The sequence below is a fragment of the Haliotis asinina genome, chromosome 14 (genome assembly GCF_037392515.1).
Source record: "Haliotis asinina isolate JCU_RB_2024 chromosome 14, JCU_Hal_asi_v2, whole genome shotgun sequence".
NCBI lineage: Eukaryota > Metazoa > Mollusca > Gastropoda > Lepetellida > Haliotidae > Haliotis > Haliotis asinina.
Window position 1 is genome coordinate 20,705,813 of NC_090293.1, and position 14,570 is coordinate 20,720,382.

The 14,570-nt window shown below is 39.4% G+C and overlaps 1 protein-coding gene across 1 annotated transcript in view; it reads left to right on the top strand.

Moving 5' to 3' along the window:
* The first annotated feature begins 1,137 nt into the window (after positions 1-1,137).
* LOC137261859 (inactive phospholipase C-like protein 2) overlaps positions 1,138-14,570 on the top strand; it is a 69,496-nt gene continuing 56,063 nt past the window's right edge. Inside the window, exons 1-3 of the mRNA XM_067799663.1 lie at positions 1,138-1,204; positions 2,415-2,952; positions 7,821-7,887. Of these exons, the coding sequence (XP_067655764.1) occupies positions 7,843-7,887 (45 nt within the window). The 5' untranslated portion in view covers positions 1,138-1,204; positions 2,415-2,952; positions 7,821-7,842. The remainder of the gene's footprint in view (positions 1,205-2,414; positions 2,953-7,820; positions 7,888-14,570) is intronic.

The window sequence follows — 14,570 nt, forward strand, 5'->3', positions numbered from 1 at the left end:
ATTAATAATATAAATACCATCTCCCCCTCCCTCCCCCTCCCTTCAGAATGTGTTTCTCAATTTTCTGACAATCCAAATTAGCACTAAAATTATATTTTCGGAAAATGGGAGGTTTCCCTGTATGGGTTTTTATATCCACTGGTCACTATGCAGTAATAGGTCAGCGTTCATTCACCAAATTCACCCGGAAGCAGTCCTTTTTACCACCGATTCCACTGGGTGACTGCGCTTTCCCCTACCACATATCGAGGTCCAATAATACCATAATTCGAAATCCTGGCCAAAGGCTAGGAGAGATCGCCAGATTGGCATCTACGAATACAGCCATCCAGACTGGACACAGGAGGTGTCGAAATTGGTGCCACATCGGGTCTTTTTGAAAGAACTTCATCACCCCACTCTACACCCTTCCTCGTCGCATGGCTCAAACTACCAATCGCATTCCTTGCTAACCAAGCCTTGCGCCACACATCACCACTTCTTCGCACCAACCATCTTCTTTAATCTTTCCCAGCCAACCAAAACCAACCAGCTATACCAAAACCACAGTCACAGTCACATCAGGCACCAAAGGCTACACAAACAACAAAAACTACAAAAACATCCAAATTGATATATGAACAAACCACCCCATCCCTACATGCGTGTCGGTGTCGCTTTAATTCAGCTTCCATATATGGTCATGTTGTACTACGATACACCTCCATGTGGTCGCCTTATCCTATGCTCTGTACACCTCCATCAAGCCCTGCCCATGCAGTCAATGGCATGTTTTCACAACCTTCACCAAGTACGAGGCCAAAAACTTAACAGGCATATTTACCATTAAATCTGCGCATCTGCACCTCAAAATGATTTCATTTGCATTATTTTTTATTTTTTATTTTCATTAAAACCGTGTATATTTCAGGGGCTCAAGGAGCTCACTTTCCTTGTGGGCGTGGGCGTGGCAATAGCATGTATGCAATTCTCGTCTGAGACTCCATTCTTACAAGAACGGAAAAACCGCCATCAGCCACAGTGCTGCTTTGGCCTTTACGCCATATTTCCTCTCGCCACCCTCATTCTTTTCACCAAACTGGATAGGGAGAGAGCTGTTTTGGTGTGGGACCACAGTGCAGCACGGTTTCCGGGTCACGTGGGCCCGCCATGCAGCTTGTCATTTCAAACAGCTTATAGCTCTTTCCCAACCTCGCTCGACCAGGTAAGTCACCCTTAGGTCTTGTATGGAACGTTTCTAATAGCAATTTACACCAACAAATCTTCCACCATTGGCTTGTACCACTGACACTGCCGTCACAGTCAGGCAAGGCTGTCTTTACGTGCAGCTGCCAGCCTGTCTTTGACTGGCTCTGTATACCATGTCGGCCCAAAACAAGACGTATGTCATTATCATGCTTCTCTACCTGTTTTGTAAAGAGTTCTGCCCTTACCCCGCTTCTTTTTTTTAAAGTAAGAATAGCAATCCCGGTGATTTATTCCCCGATGTAATATTTCAAAAAGGGGCGCTGGTATAAATTTGGGGGTGGGGGAGGGGGGCGGGGGGTGGTTGGGGTGCTTAAGCGTTTAATCGTTTAATGGGGTTTTGTTTAGATGTTTGGGGATAATATTCAAAAAGTGAGGGGAGGGGCAGTGAGAAAACATTGAATGCCTTTCTCCTTCCACTTTGTCTCCTTATTTCTTCATCCAACTCTGCTTCGTCTGCCTCTTCTCGTCACCTGCAACTTCCTGTGAATTAACATGCTACTTTCATGCATCTAATGTTAGCATGGTTAGTGGTGTAAGCATTCAAGTGAACAACATAACTAACAATTTTAACTACGAATCTAACTAAGTCTGAAAGAAATGACGTCGCTTCTGGGAACCGAACCCGGGTGGTCTGGTCAAGAGTCCTCCGTCTTACCTGTACTACTGATATTGGTGACCAACTGAGCGGAACTTATTGTATTTAGCCGTTGGTTTTTAGGCTTACGCTTGGGTTGTATTATATTAATTAACTAGCTCATTGCAATGCAATTCATTGATACTGAGGTGCAGTTCGTAATTAATGGCTTGTGTGTCTTTGTTGTTATTGAGTGAGGCGAGGCAGAAAGTGGATTTTATATCTTAAAAAAAAAGAAAAATCTTCCCAAACGTGCAATGTGAGTGGTAATCTGCCCTCTTACCTCTCTGTCAAGTACCCTTTTAGCATTCTGGTGATTACTGTTAGTAGTCTTTTGAGAGAGAGTAGAGAGAGAAGATATCCATTATTAAGTACATAACAGGCAAAGTACCCTTTTAAATTTACTTTTTTTCATATATATTTGTTGGCATTGGCACACCCCCAGGGTGTCTCTCTACCAGTTGAAATGTAGTCAGAGATTTAAATGTTCGTTTAATCAAAGAAATTTGCTTTCCTCATTTCATTGATGCAGTTCAGGGCTTGCTTGAGCTGATGGTGATTCTGTTTCCCCCTGCCTGCCGTGGTCTGTGACAAGGTGTTGCTGCCATCACTTGGCCCTCTACCCTACTCTTGATTGTTGCATTTGGTTGCCCACCTCCCCAGCCCGTGTGGCACTCGCTGGCTCAGGATTATAAGTTGGCTGTATCATCAACATTTCTTTTTCTTATATGCCGTCTGTCATAACATGAAACATATTACAATGTTGATATATCTCTTAATTATATATGTGCTTCATATTAAAGTTATTCTGTTTGTAAATACTCACCCCTGTAAGTATCAGAATAATGTTCTTTCAAGTGTTAGAATAAGCCTCTTGCACTCTCAGCCAAATTACATGCACTTAGTAAACAGCCATTGTTGCAGTTTTCACCACCATAATCATGGTTGGAGGCAGGTGCTCCAAGACCACTGCAACATGTGTGCCAACATGTATGGAGTCAGACTCCAACACCGACGGCTCCAACATCATCCGTGCAGACAATCATGACTGACAGCAGGCTGTGACTCAGGTAAGTTTATTTCTGTCAATACACACCTGCAGTCTGTGCCAGAAGTCCCCTGCCCCAACAAGGGACCATCTTCGGTGTTAGAGGTAGATGACATCTGATTTACCCTCTAATGAGAACGCCAGTCAGAAATCCCACCACTACCTTTCAACAATCCCATAATGAGCAACCTTATATAAATCGCCATCAATATCTGTGATCCTAATTGCGGATATCCGCTGCGAAACAGAATTAAACTACCGAGGAAGTTATGAAATATCTTTCGTAATCGGAAGGCTTCATTTGTGCTCATGCTAAGGTTGAGTCCATATGACTCTCCCACCAGCAGTCTGTAGCCGATCAAATTATGTTCTTATGGTAATAGCTCCCACAGGAAATCTGACCACAAGGAGGGGATGAGATTCTATGACCCATGGCCTCAATCAACCAATTATTCAGTCAAAGTGTTTCTGATTTGACTTCATTCAGCTGAAAGACTCATATGGCCTGAGACAATTGTTTTCTTTGGTGATCATTACAAGGAAACTGTTACGAAATATCTGATTGAAAACAAATCAAATCAATTGAAAATCCAAACCAAATTAAAGAAAAATTCTTTAAGAAGAGAATTCTTTGAGTGTCTGATATTCAGTGCCCTGAATATCCAAACCAAATTAAAGAAGAAATCATTAAGAAGAGAATTTTTTGGGTGTCTAATATTCAGTGCCCTGTCCATAAACGCCCAAATGCATAGAATCCCATCTGATTATAGTTATTATAAACTGGGTAGCATGTAATCCATTCTCATCTAGGTACTGCATCAGTTATTGTGCTCTTTCTCTCTTTCTCCTTCTCCCTCTTTCTCACACCCCACCCCCTACAAGTGATGGGCACATGGAATTTACAAGTTCTTGCAGCTTCAGAATGTCGAGACATGAAGGTTGTAACTCACGCATAATCTTGCCACTGAAGACACACAGCAGTGGTTGCTGCAGACAGATGTGTGACTAGTCACCTGATATGTTTGCTAATTGTCTTGTCCAGATTATATATATATATATATATATATATATAGACGAAAGACATCTGTAAGGAGTTGTCGAAGGGTATTGTCAGTATCAGATCACTAAAGTCTGTGATTGGATTGGCAACATGCCAGTGCTCTTCACAATGTTCACAGTAAAAAGTTAAATGGCATTGTACCAATGAAAAGATTTACCTTACCCTAAGAATAATATTATGATGAGGCTTAATTCCCCCACCTTGCACCAGTTACCAGCATGTTTTTGCAGTTGAAGAGTAGATTTACCTTAAACTATCGCCTCTTATTCATATATTCCTACCATCCTACTAGATTTCTGATGGGTTTATTCTCATATCTAGACTAAAGCTAGTCTCTGAATATATTTGATTTTGATAGTAACAAATGACCCGTGACATGATAGATTCTGAACCTGTGGAAACCTGGACTTTCTTCATTTTGATCTTTAGCATTGCAGGGAGGGCAAGTTAGTAGGTGAAAATATGTGGCTCAGGGACTGTGAGACAGACTAACCTACATCCAGCCACAGTCAAAGATGGAGGATGAGGCTAAGGAGGTAGACAGACAATAGGTTCAGCAATAATGAAAATAATAATTCTGTTTATAATGTGCTAGATTCCATTCATCATGTGAATGGTGTTGCACTAGTGTTATCGAGTCTTTGCATCGGTGTGTGATTTGTCTATCAACAAAAAGGACCAATGGGTGAGAAATTTATTCCCTTATTATCCCCCTGCCATGTGATGCGGGGGGATATAGTCGATGCCTCCCTCGTCTGTCTGTCTGTCTGTCTGTCTGTCCATCCGTCCGTCCGTCCGTCCGTCCGTCATCATTTTGTTTCCGGAGCATAACTCAGAAATCGTTCAATATTTTTAGATCAAACTTGATAGATATAATGATCTCAACCTATGGTTGTGCCTTTTGCTATTTACAGAGTTTTGGGCACTTTTATTATTTTTGGTTTTCCATGGAACATTTGGGTGTTAGTCTAATGGTGGGGTGGGCTTCGTTTCCGTTTCAAAAACCGTTAAATATTTTTCTGCAAAACTTTCTAGATATACCAAGGAGAACCTAAAGTGGTGCCTTATGCTGTTTACAGGTTATTGTGATTTATTATTTTTTCGTTTTCCATGGAAACGTTTCAGTCTTAGTCTCAAACGTGAGAGGTGTGTTTCGTTTCTGGAGCACAGCTCAAAAACTTCCCAATATGTGTCAGCAAAACCTGGTAGATATGTGTTGCACACCCTACAGTGGTGCCTTTTGCTATTTCCAGGTTTTTGTGATATATCATTTTCTGGGTTTCCATGGAAACGCTTCGGACTTAGTCTGAAATTGGAGGGATGGGTTTCGTTTCCACAGCAGAACTAAAAAACTTCTTAATATCTTTAGGCAAAGCTTGCCAGATATTTGAGGCAGACCTTAAAGTGGTGCCTTTTGCTGTTTGCTGATTTTTGTGATTTATCATTTTCCCATTTTCCATGGCAATGATTCTGACTTCTATATCTTGGCAGATATATGAGACAGATCTTGAAGTGGTGCCTTTTGATTTTTACAGATATATGGCATTTATATTTTTCATGATTTCCATGGAAACGATTCAAACTTAATCTGAAAAAATAAACGTTAAGTAACTGTCAGATCATTTGTCCTTTCAAATATTTTGGGAGCCAGGGGGATATGTCATCTTCTGATGACTCCAATTGGTTGAGTCCAATCCAGGATTCGAACTTGCACCCTCAGAGTCTTGCACCTAATCGCCAGCAGGGTTTGAATCCCAGATGGGACTCAACCAAAAAAGTACTAGAAGTTGTACTTTACTAAGAAAGTGAAATCCCAAATATGACATATCTTGCATTTGACCGCTTTCTAAATGGCATTGTGTAGTTGTGCCTATTTGATATAGAGTGAGTGTTTTTAGAACATATTTCAAACAGTATACCCATATGAACAATCATTTTAGAATACAAATGAAGTTCAGTAGAGGATCAGGTAGCGCTGGGGTTGATTGGCTATAGTAATTCTTTAATTTTGGTATCATTGTGGTATTGCTGAAATATCATGTGTGGCAGCTTGTTGCCTCCCCTGCACAGCCTTGAAATATAACAAGCAGTTTCATGGTGATAATCATTTTAATCCACTGAAATACTTTTCATGTTGTTGGATTGACTGGTTAGTTGGTGTTGAGTGAGATTACTCATTTCCCTGGAGGGAAATGTTTTTGAAATATGTTAATGTTGGTTGAAATTTGATTTTTTAAATGTTCCTAATTTGGAAAATTTGGATAAAATGGGATTTTTAAATTCAAGGAAGGAATTTACAGTTTCATATGCTGTAGACTTAAGATCAGCAGATACCATCGTAATAACGTCGTCAGAGTTGTCCTAGGTAAATCCTTTTGGGGATGATCATTTACTGATGGGCCATCTAATTTTGAGTGAGTGGGTTTAGTTTTTCACTGCTATCAGCAAAATTCCAACAGTATCTTTGATATGTTGTGGCATATGCCATATTTCTTTTATTGTGGAAGGGAAGGCTAAACTGGCAGGTCATACATACCAACAGACCAAAGATCATAGTATTTTTCAACCAATGTCAGCAGATCCTGGCATGGCTAGGGAGAGTAATTCTGTACAGTGAATTGTAGTGCCAAATGGGACATTCTTGCACACACAGGAATAGAGAGAGAATGAAAGTGTTGGTTTAATGAGATCACTTTTGGACCAGTGTTGCCATGGAATCACTTTTAGTTGCTTTCACTAGAAACATCAATGACATGGAATTTAACAGATTCACAAAATGACACATTCTGATCCAAAATTCTCAAAATCAACATCATCGTTTCATCGTGCTCAAGCCATGGCTTTGGGAGAATTATGTTTACAGTAAAGTGTTGTAAGTGTAGAGTTGCGTGATATATTTTAAACTGAAGCTTCATTTTTGCTTCATTTAAGTTTGTTTATGAATTCTTTGATTTGTACGGCAGCTGTCTCATGTGTTGAGATAATTGAGTTAAAGAAAATATTTTTTTGTCATGATTTGAGCTTTTTCAGCAGTGTGACCATCACAATTTCTTTGGTGTTAATGTATATACCCAGCTCTGCCAGAAGGCTGTGTAATGAAATGTGGATTATATTCTTGATCAGTCTGTGATTGATTGTTGTAGAGAAAAAACTTTTTCTTTATTACTTGGTTTATGGATTGTTTTCACAACACCGCAGGGTTGATGGTTGACATTGAAATAAAGTAAGATTCGAATAATGTCTCTTCAAAGAAATGTTGGTTTGATGTTAAAAAGAAAGAAGACAAATCTTTTTTTTTTTCGGTATGGAGTCAAAGCCTTCCATCACATTACTTCCCCAAACCGGTTCACTTTTGATCTAACTGAAAGTCAAGCCAACATTGGTTACAGACTGTGTCCAGTGTAAACAACTCAAAGTAAGTTGTTGAGTGGGTGAAGGAGTTTGATTTTACGCATCTGTTAGCAATATATCAGCAATATCAACGTGGGTGACACCAGAAATGGACTTCACACATTGTACTTTGTGGTGAATTGAACCTAGGTCTTCAGTGAAAACAAGTAACAAGTAAAAGCTTTATCCACGCGGCTGTAACAACCCCAGCTGATGTATGCCATTGCAACCTAGTTGTGTAGATCAGTTACCATGATGTCAACTGGAATCTTCTTCAGACTCAATCATTTACATTCCACCTTCTTATAGCTAGAATATTGCTGTATGCTGCTGAAACAAGGAATCCTGGAATGGTGATTGTTGTCAAACCCTGTGATTAGTGGGATGCATTTGTGTAATATCAGCTGATGTGGAGTAATAATCGCTCTATTTGTTTTCAGGTATGCAAGCAATGCAGATTACATGTCTACTGATGACCTGTTGCTATTTTTAGAAGCCGAACAAGGGGTAAGTATTTGTCCTGCTATCAGGTCAATGGCCTGGGCCCCTTTTCACAAAACTAGCGTAGCACTTTAACCGTCGTAACTCGTATACATGGCCCCATCTCAAAAAACGATCATTGCTCTAAGGTCATCACAGCCCCTATACTTCGATATGGACTTGTGACAGTTGTAATACTACGATCACTTTGTGAAATGTGCTCAAAATCCCTTAAAGCTATTGTAAGCCTATGTTAGAGTATGGGAAGTCTGATTGCCATTGAGATAGCTTTGTGTAGCAGGGCCCAGTTGTTTGAGTGTGGAGTCATGATGGTCTCTACTGCTGACCACAATGCCATTGGGGCTGTTCCAGAAGCATGGGGGGGCATATTGAAGAATTTCACCAATGTGGCTGAAGTTCTGGACAGTACTGAGCTGACACCTGCATCATCCTGTAAGTGGTCTCTGGCGAACCAGAGCCGGACCTGCTCACTGTGTGTGTGATCTGGCATTAGTGTGTTGCATTGTGTGATGACACCATGTTATTGTCCACAAGGCATGGTCACAATTCCAGTGTACAACTGGGTGGATCAACAACAAGTTACACCTTTTGCTTTGTTTGACAGAAGACATGAAAGTTTGCACCAAATTGCATACAATAAGTTCAGATTCATGCAGGAATTGTTAACATCAGCAATCTCACCAAATGGCCAGCCTGAATCATGCTCATGCAACTTATTGTACAACAATACCGAGATGAAATTCTCCTACCTAATCCTGTTCTACAGGACACAAACATCATTTTTGAGGTTTGGAGATCCATGCTGCCTGTACATCTGTGTGTAAACTTATAACTCATAAATGATTTCATTCTCTTTGGATCTCTGCAGAATATCTATACAGGTCATGTGCATGCAGTATGTGGATACAAAAACATTTTCAAAAAAAAGGAAGTATACATTAAGGGAATAATATTTTTTGTTCTCCAAAAGTAAACATGTGTAGGAACTGTATAATTCCGATAGCCAATCAATACTTCTTGAGACAGCTCCCTATTTAACCAGGAACTTGCTGTAGGCATGCGGAGCTGCCAACAGTTCACCACCGTTTGTGTCCAACAGAGTAGTTTTTTGTAGGAAACCCTCGTTTGGCTGTCTAATGCTGTTTTGAGCTGAGAGACAAACCATGAAACAGAGGAATGTGTTGGGCAGCAGTTACCAGATTATGAATGAAATGAGAAACTACTTTTTACCTGTGTTCTTGAGAGTCAGAGACTAAGTCCAAAGTTGTGAGCTTAAGAAATAGTCAGCATTTCATTAAAATGTGAACAGTTGCTGATTTGACACTTTGAGGTGTTTGTGTTTATAGTCAGCCGTTGTTTTTAGCTCTTTGATGTACAGGTTTTATTAATTGAAGGTGTTCCTTCACTACTTCCATAGTTTTCTTTAACATGAATCAGCCATTTATTTTTATTTCCGAGTATGCTCTTCATTGGTTAGTAAGAAAATAATTTTCAGCTATGAGCGAGGACCTTTCAAGGCTGTATTTCCTCTGTGAGTTTCAAGACTACTAAAACATGGCAACTTCCATGCCACTCTTGGCCATACATCATCCACATAACAGAATCTGTATCTCTCATACTACAGTGTATTGATACTTCTTGAAAATGGAATTTGTGAATTAGTGATGTAGTGATTGTCATTTTGCCACCTTAAACAGAATAGATGCTACGCCTCTAACAAATATGGTTTTAATGGAAGAGACAGTTCCTCACAGGAACAAATTTACCATGAATTGCTTTACACATCATGGAATTTGGTCATATGAGGCCCAGTCTTCATCAGCTGAATAATGTCAATAAGTACGACTTTCATTCAGTCCTTGAACGTTTCCTTTTTCTGGATGCTGTTGGAAGTTTACTCATGAAATGCATTCGACCAAGAGAAATATTATTGAATCCATCATGAACCACTATGCCGTGCAGCTATGTGTATCCAAGACTTACTTGTGTACTGTTCCACTCCAACAATCATATCAACCATATTTCTTAAATGAACTCAAGTTTGACATCCTGCATTAGCTGCATCGTCTCCCATCTGATCACTTACAGGACCAAGTGTATTGGAACGTTGTCGGGTAGACCCAATAACTCATTCGTTGTGCAAGTCAGACAAACTGACTGAGCTGTATTGGTTCTTCAGATCAAAGTCTTGCATGTCCTGCAGTCTTCGGTAATACACTTGAGCTGGATAGCTTTAATCAAGGACATGGTTTGGGAGAATAGCTTCCTTCAAACTGGTCACAATCTGCTCATCTTGAGGGCATATTACTTGTACTGTTGGCTTTCATCATCACGCAGACTCATCACTTCTTTTAGTGGAGGAATCTGGAAATTAAACGCCTTGAGTATGTCAAGAATCTTTGAAAATGAAGAGAAATACTTGAAATACGAACTAGTTTGTCGTATGTCTATCATCTATACAATTCTTTTGAGTTTGAGGTGGGGGGAGGAAGGGGTCCGGAGAGTAGTTTCTTTGCTGTCCACAGATTATGTCCAAGTGCATTTGCACTATGAATCTAGTGTGACAGTGTGATGTAGAGATACTGGGTTGGAAATAGCTTCAGGAAGTCACGATTGGTGATAGAACATGATTCCAGCAGTGATAATGTGCCTTCTTTTTTGGTAGATGTGTACTTTTGTTTGCTCCAGTTATGCATGTTTTGCATTTGCCAGATGATTCATGAACTGTCATAAAAATTGGATGCATGTGTTTTTCCCATTATTTCAGAATAATCGAAAGACAGGCATACTGCGTTTTCAACACTGACATAGACTACCTGATAACTTAACTGAATTGAACACTTGAGACCTTCCACCTGCATGCAGTTTTAAATGTTTAATTTAGTCTACATGTAATCTTGAAATACACTGAAAACACTCCATTCTGCCATGTCTAAATGAACTCACAGGAGTGAAGTGGTTTGTTAAGTGTGGGTGGTTCTGAAATGGTCTGTTTTTCCTCACATGGCTGTACTGTTCCACAGATACAACAAACCATGAAAGTGTTTACTATTCTAATTTTTCAAACGTTTATAAAGAGACGTCAAATGCATCGCTGGAAGGTTTTGTAAAGTGCTCTATGTCACTATTATGATGTCATGTCACTACTATGACGTCGGGCCGGTGGGGTAGCCTAATGGTTAAGGTGTTAGCTTGGTATGCCGAAGACCCATGTTGATTCCCATCATGGGCACAAGTTGTGAAGACCATTTTTGGTGTGCTCCCACAGTGTTTTGGTGCCTTTTGCTATGTTCAGGTTTTTGCCATATATAATTTTCTGGGTTTCCATGGAAACATTTCGGACTTAGTCTCAAAATGGAGGGATGGGCTTCGTTTCTGGAGCACAACTCAAAACCTTCTAAATATCTTTCTGCAAAACTTGGCAGATATGTAGGGGAGACCCTAAAGTGGTGCCTTTTACTATTTACTGACTTTTGTCTTCACTTTCCAAGTTTCCATGGAAACGATTTTGACTTAGTCTCAAAATGGAATGATGGACTTTGCTTCAGGAGCACAACTCGAAAACTATTCAATATCTTTACAGCAAAACTTGGCAGATATGCAAGGCAGACCACAAAGTGGTGCCTTTTGCTATTTACAATATTTTGGCACTTATATTTTTCCATGTTTCCATGAAACCAATTCTGACTTAGTCTCAAAATGGAGGGATGGGCTTCATTTCCAGAGCACAACTCGAAAACCATTTGATATCTTTCAACAGATCTTGGCAGATATATGAGACAGATCTTGAAGTGGTGCCTTTTGCTGTTAACAGATATATGGCATTTGTATTTTTCATGACTTCCATGGAAACGATTGAAACTTAATCTAAGAAAACATCAAGTAACTGTCAGATGATTTGTCCTTTCAAATATGTGGGGGCCGGGGTGATATGCCATCTTCTGATGACTCTTGAGTTCAGTGGATTTATGTGGACCCAATTATGTGTAAATCCTTCAAAGTTGACTCAACGTGAACTGACTGGGTTGACCATTGACTCCAAGGTGGGACTGTCTGCCCACAATAACCAGCTTCACGCAACTGAACAGTCATGCCAATTAATATTGAGAGAGCAGCAAACACGCATGATATTAAAACCTTCTGCAGACATCACCCTTTACCGTTTGATGTCAGCTTTAGCTTCATGTTTTACCAGCAGATATTATTGCAGGAAAACACTGCTGCATTTTAGTGCCAGAAAATACATTGAGGATATATTTAGAAAATCAATTATGAAGCAATGTAGATGAGCTTCATTGAAGACGTCAGTTTTATCTACTTGCAGATGTAGCATGGTGATTAATATAAATGTCGATTCTTTGAATGTCAGGTGATGGAAAAGAGAATCATGTTGTGCTTCTTTACTTTGGCCACAATAAATCACTTGGTAGATTTTCATCCAGTTTGTACATGAGCCCTCATGTTTTTTATGTTTTGCCGTTTTTAAACAAGGTGTTCCCTGTTTCTTTGGACAGTAAGGATGTGATTCGGATACATCTGGAATATTTGATGGTTTTGTTGTCAGGTACTTGGTGGTTATTGAATTGTGTGAGGTAGAGTGTTTGATAGTCAGGCAGATGGGGATTATTACCCTAGTCATCATTCTAATTGCCGTCCACTTGAAAAACATCCCCCGGTGTAGTTTTCCTGTGTTATACCTCAGGTTAACGATAAGTTTAATGTTTCTATATTTATCAAGTAGGAATTTTTTTCAGGATTGACTCTGTCTTACTTAAAAGTAGCAGTAACTTCTCTTATTGAGCAAGATTCTGAGCATCATAGGTCATTGAATCCTATCTGACTTGACTGCCTCCATGGTATAGTGATTAATAGTCTGTCTGGAGAGGAAGATTGCAGGTTCAGTCCCCAGCCACATGATATCAAAAGATGTTAAAATATGGTACTTGTTGTTTCCTGCTTAGCGCTTGGCATTTATGGATAAAACAAAGTCGGCTCAGTGTCAGCATAATGTGTCTTGAGTGGAATATCCATGTGTAACTGTGGCATGGTTTGTTAGTGATCTAGCGCACGCACACAGACACAGACAGACACACACACACATGCATGCACGCACGCACGCACACACACACACACACAGACACAGACACACACACACAGAGCTGAAGTCCTGCCTAGGAGAAAAAGCCACACATATACACATGCATGCATGTTGTCATGTGAGTAAAACATATTCTTAAGTATGATGTTAAAGCCCATCAGTCTTTGATGTACTTTGTATAGATTACTTTAGCGATTTAGGAAAAAGAAACAACTAGGAAACTATAGCTAAAGCTCATAGTTCACTTTAAACTATATACTTGTTGAAGACATTGTATACTTTTAAGTCTTCTGTGAACACCTTTCTTTTATATCAGACATCTGTTAACATATTTAATATCTTGAACTTAAAGTAAATCTTTTTACCCTCTTACTTGACTGAACTAAGCAGCCATGTTATTAATGAAATGTAACTATGAATTATGTTGGATATTTTTATCACTTTACCAAAACATTTACTGCTAGTGAAAATCTGTAAGCTATAAATTTGATTGGACTTCAAAGTGAGGGTTGAAGAGAAAGGACATATATGTCCCTGTGGCATCCAGGGGTTCAGCAACACACATTCAACAAAACAAGCAGAACAGCTCTAACTGGACCAAGTATAGGTTTGTCTTGGACCATGTCTCTTTGAAAATACCTTCATTTGTTCTTTGTTGTTAGAGTCCTGAAGATATTTTGATGTTTTGTATAGTGATCCCTAAAATCTCTATCATTATTTAGGGTGCTGTGATAAGTACGTTTATGCTGAATTTAGGTCACTATGGTGATTTTGAAAATCTTTGAAATATCCAACTGTGTAAAATGGTCAATCTGATTTTTCCAATCACACTAAGTAACCATTTGAAATTCATTCCATTTGTTGGATCGTGATAAATGGAAGCAACCTGCCAAATCTGAAACATTTATCAACTTCGTGATGAGGGTGTAATTTGTTTTTCAATTCACGAACAAAATCTACAGCTGCAGCATCAGCTTCAGTTGATAATGGTCGGTACTCAATGTGCCAGTGCTTTGTATTTTAATCCAGAATCGAGGTGTTCCTTAACATTGATGATATGTAAATCAAGAATGTAATTAAGTGTGGCTAGTTTTTATAGCAGCCAAACCCTGTGGTGATAAATAATGCATACAATTAATTGTGTGACACTGAAATCCTGAAGTGCCATAAAGTGAGAAATGTGCTGGAGAGAATATTTACATTAATGTCTGGCTTAATAGGCAAGGGAAATCATTCTGTTTAATGGGGGTTAATCCCTTGTACTGGCCTCCAAAACCCTTCATAGTTGCTGAAGAATTAATCAGGGCTATTTAAGAAGCAATAAATCACTGGCTTGTAGAAGGGTTAAATTTGATCACAGTGATAGTGTCTGTGTAAAGCCTTTACCATACATTATGTTGTATTTTAGTCATAATTAATGTATTATTGTATCAGTTACACTCATTTCATTTACTATGGCATTTGACATCTTGGGAAGATAGAAGGCAGAGTGGAAGTTTCTGTTCATAATTGGGACATGAGGTAGCCTAGTGGTTCACGTCTTTGCTCTTCATGCCAAAGACCCTGGTTTTATTCCCCTCCCATGGACAGA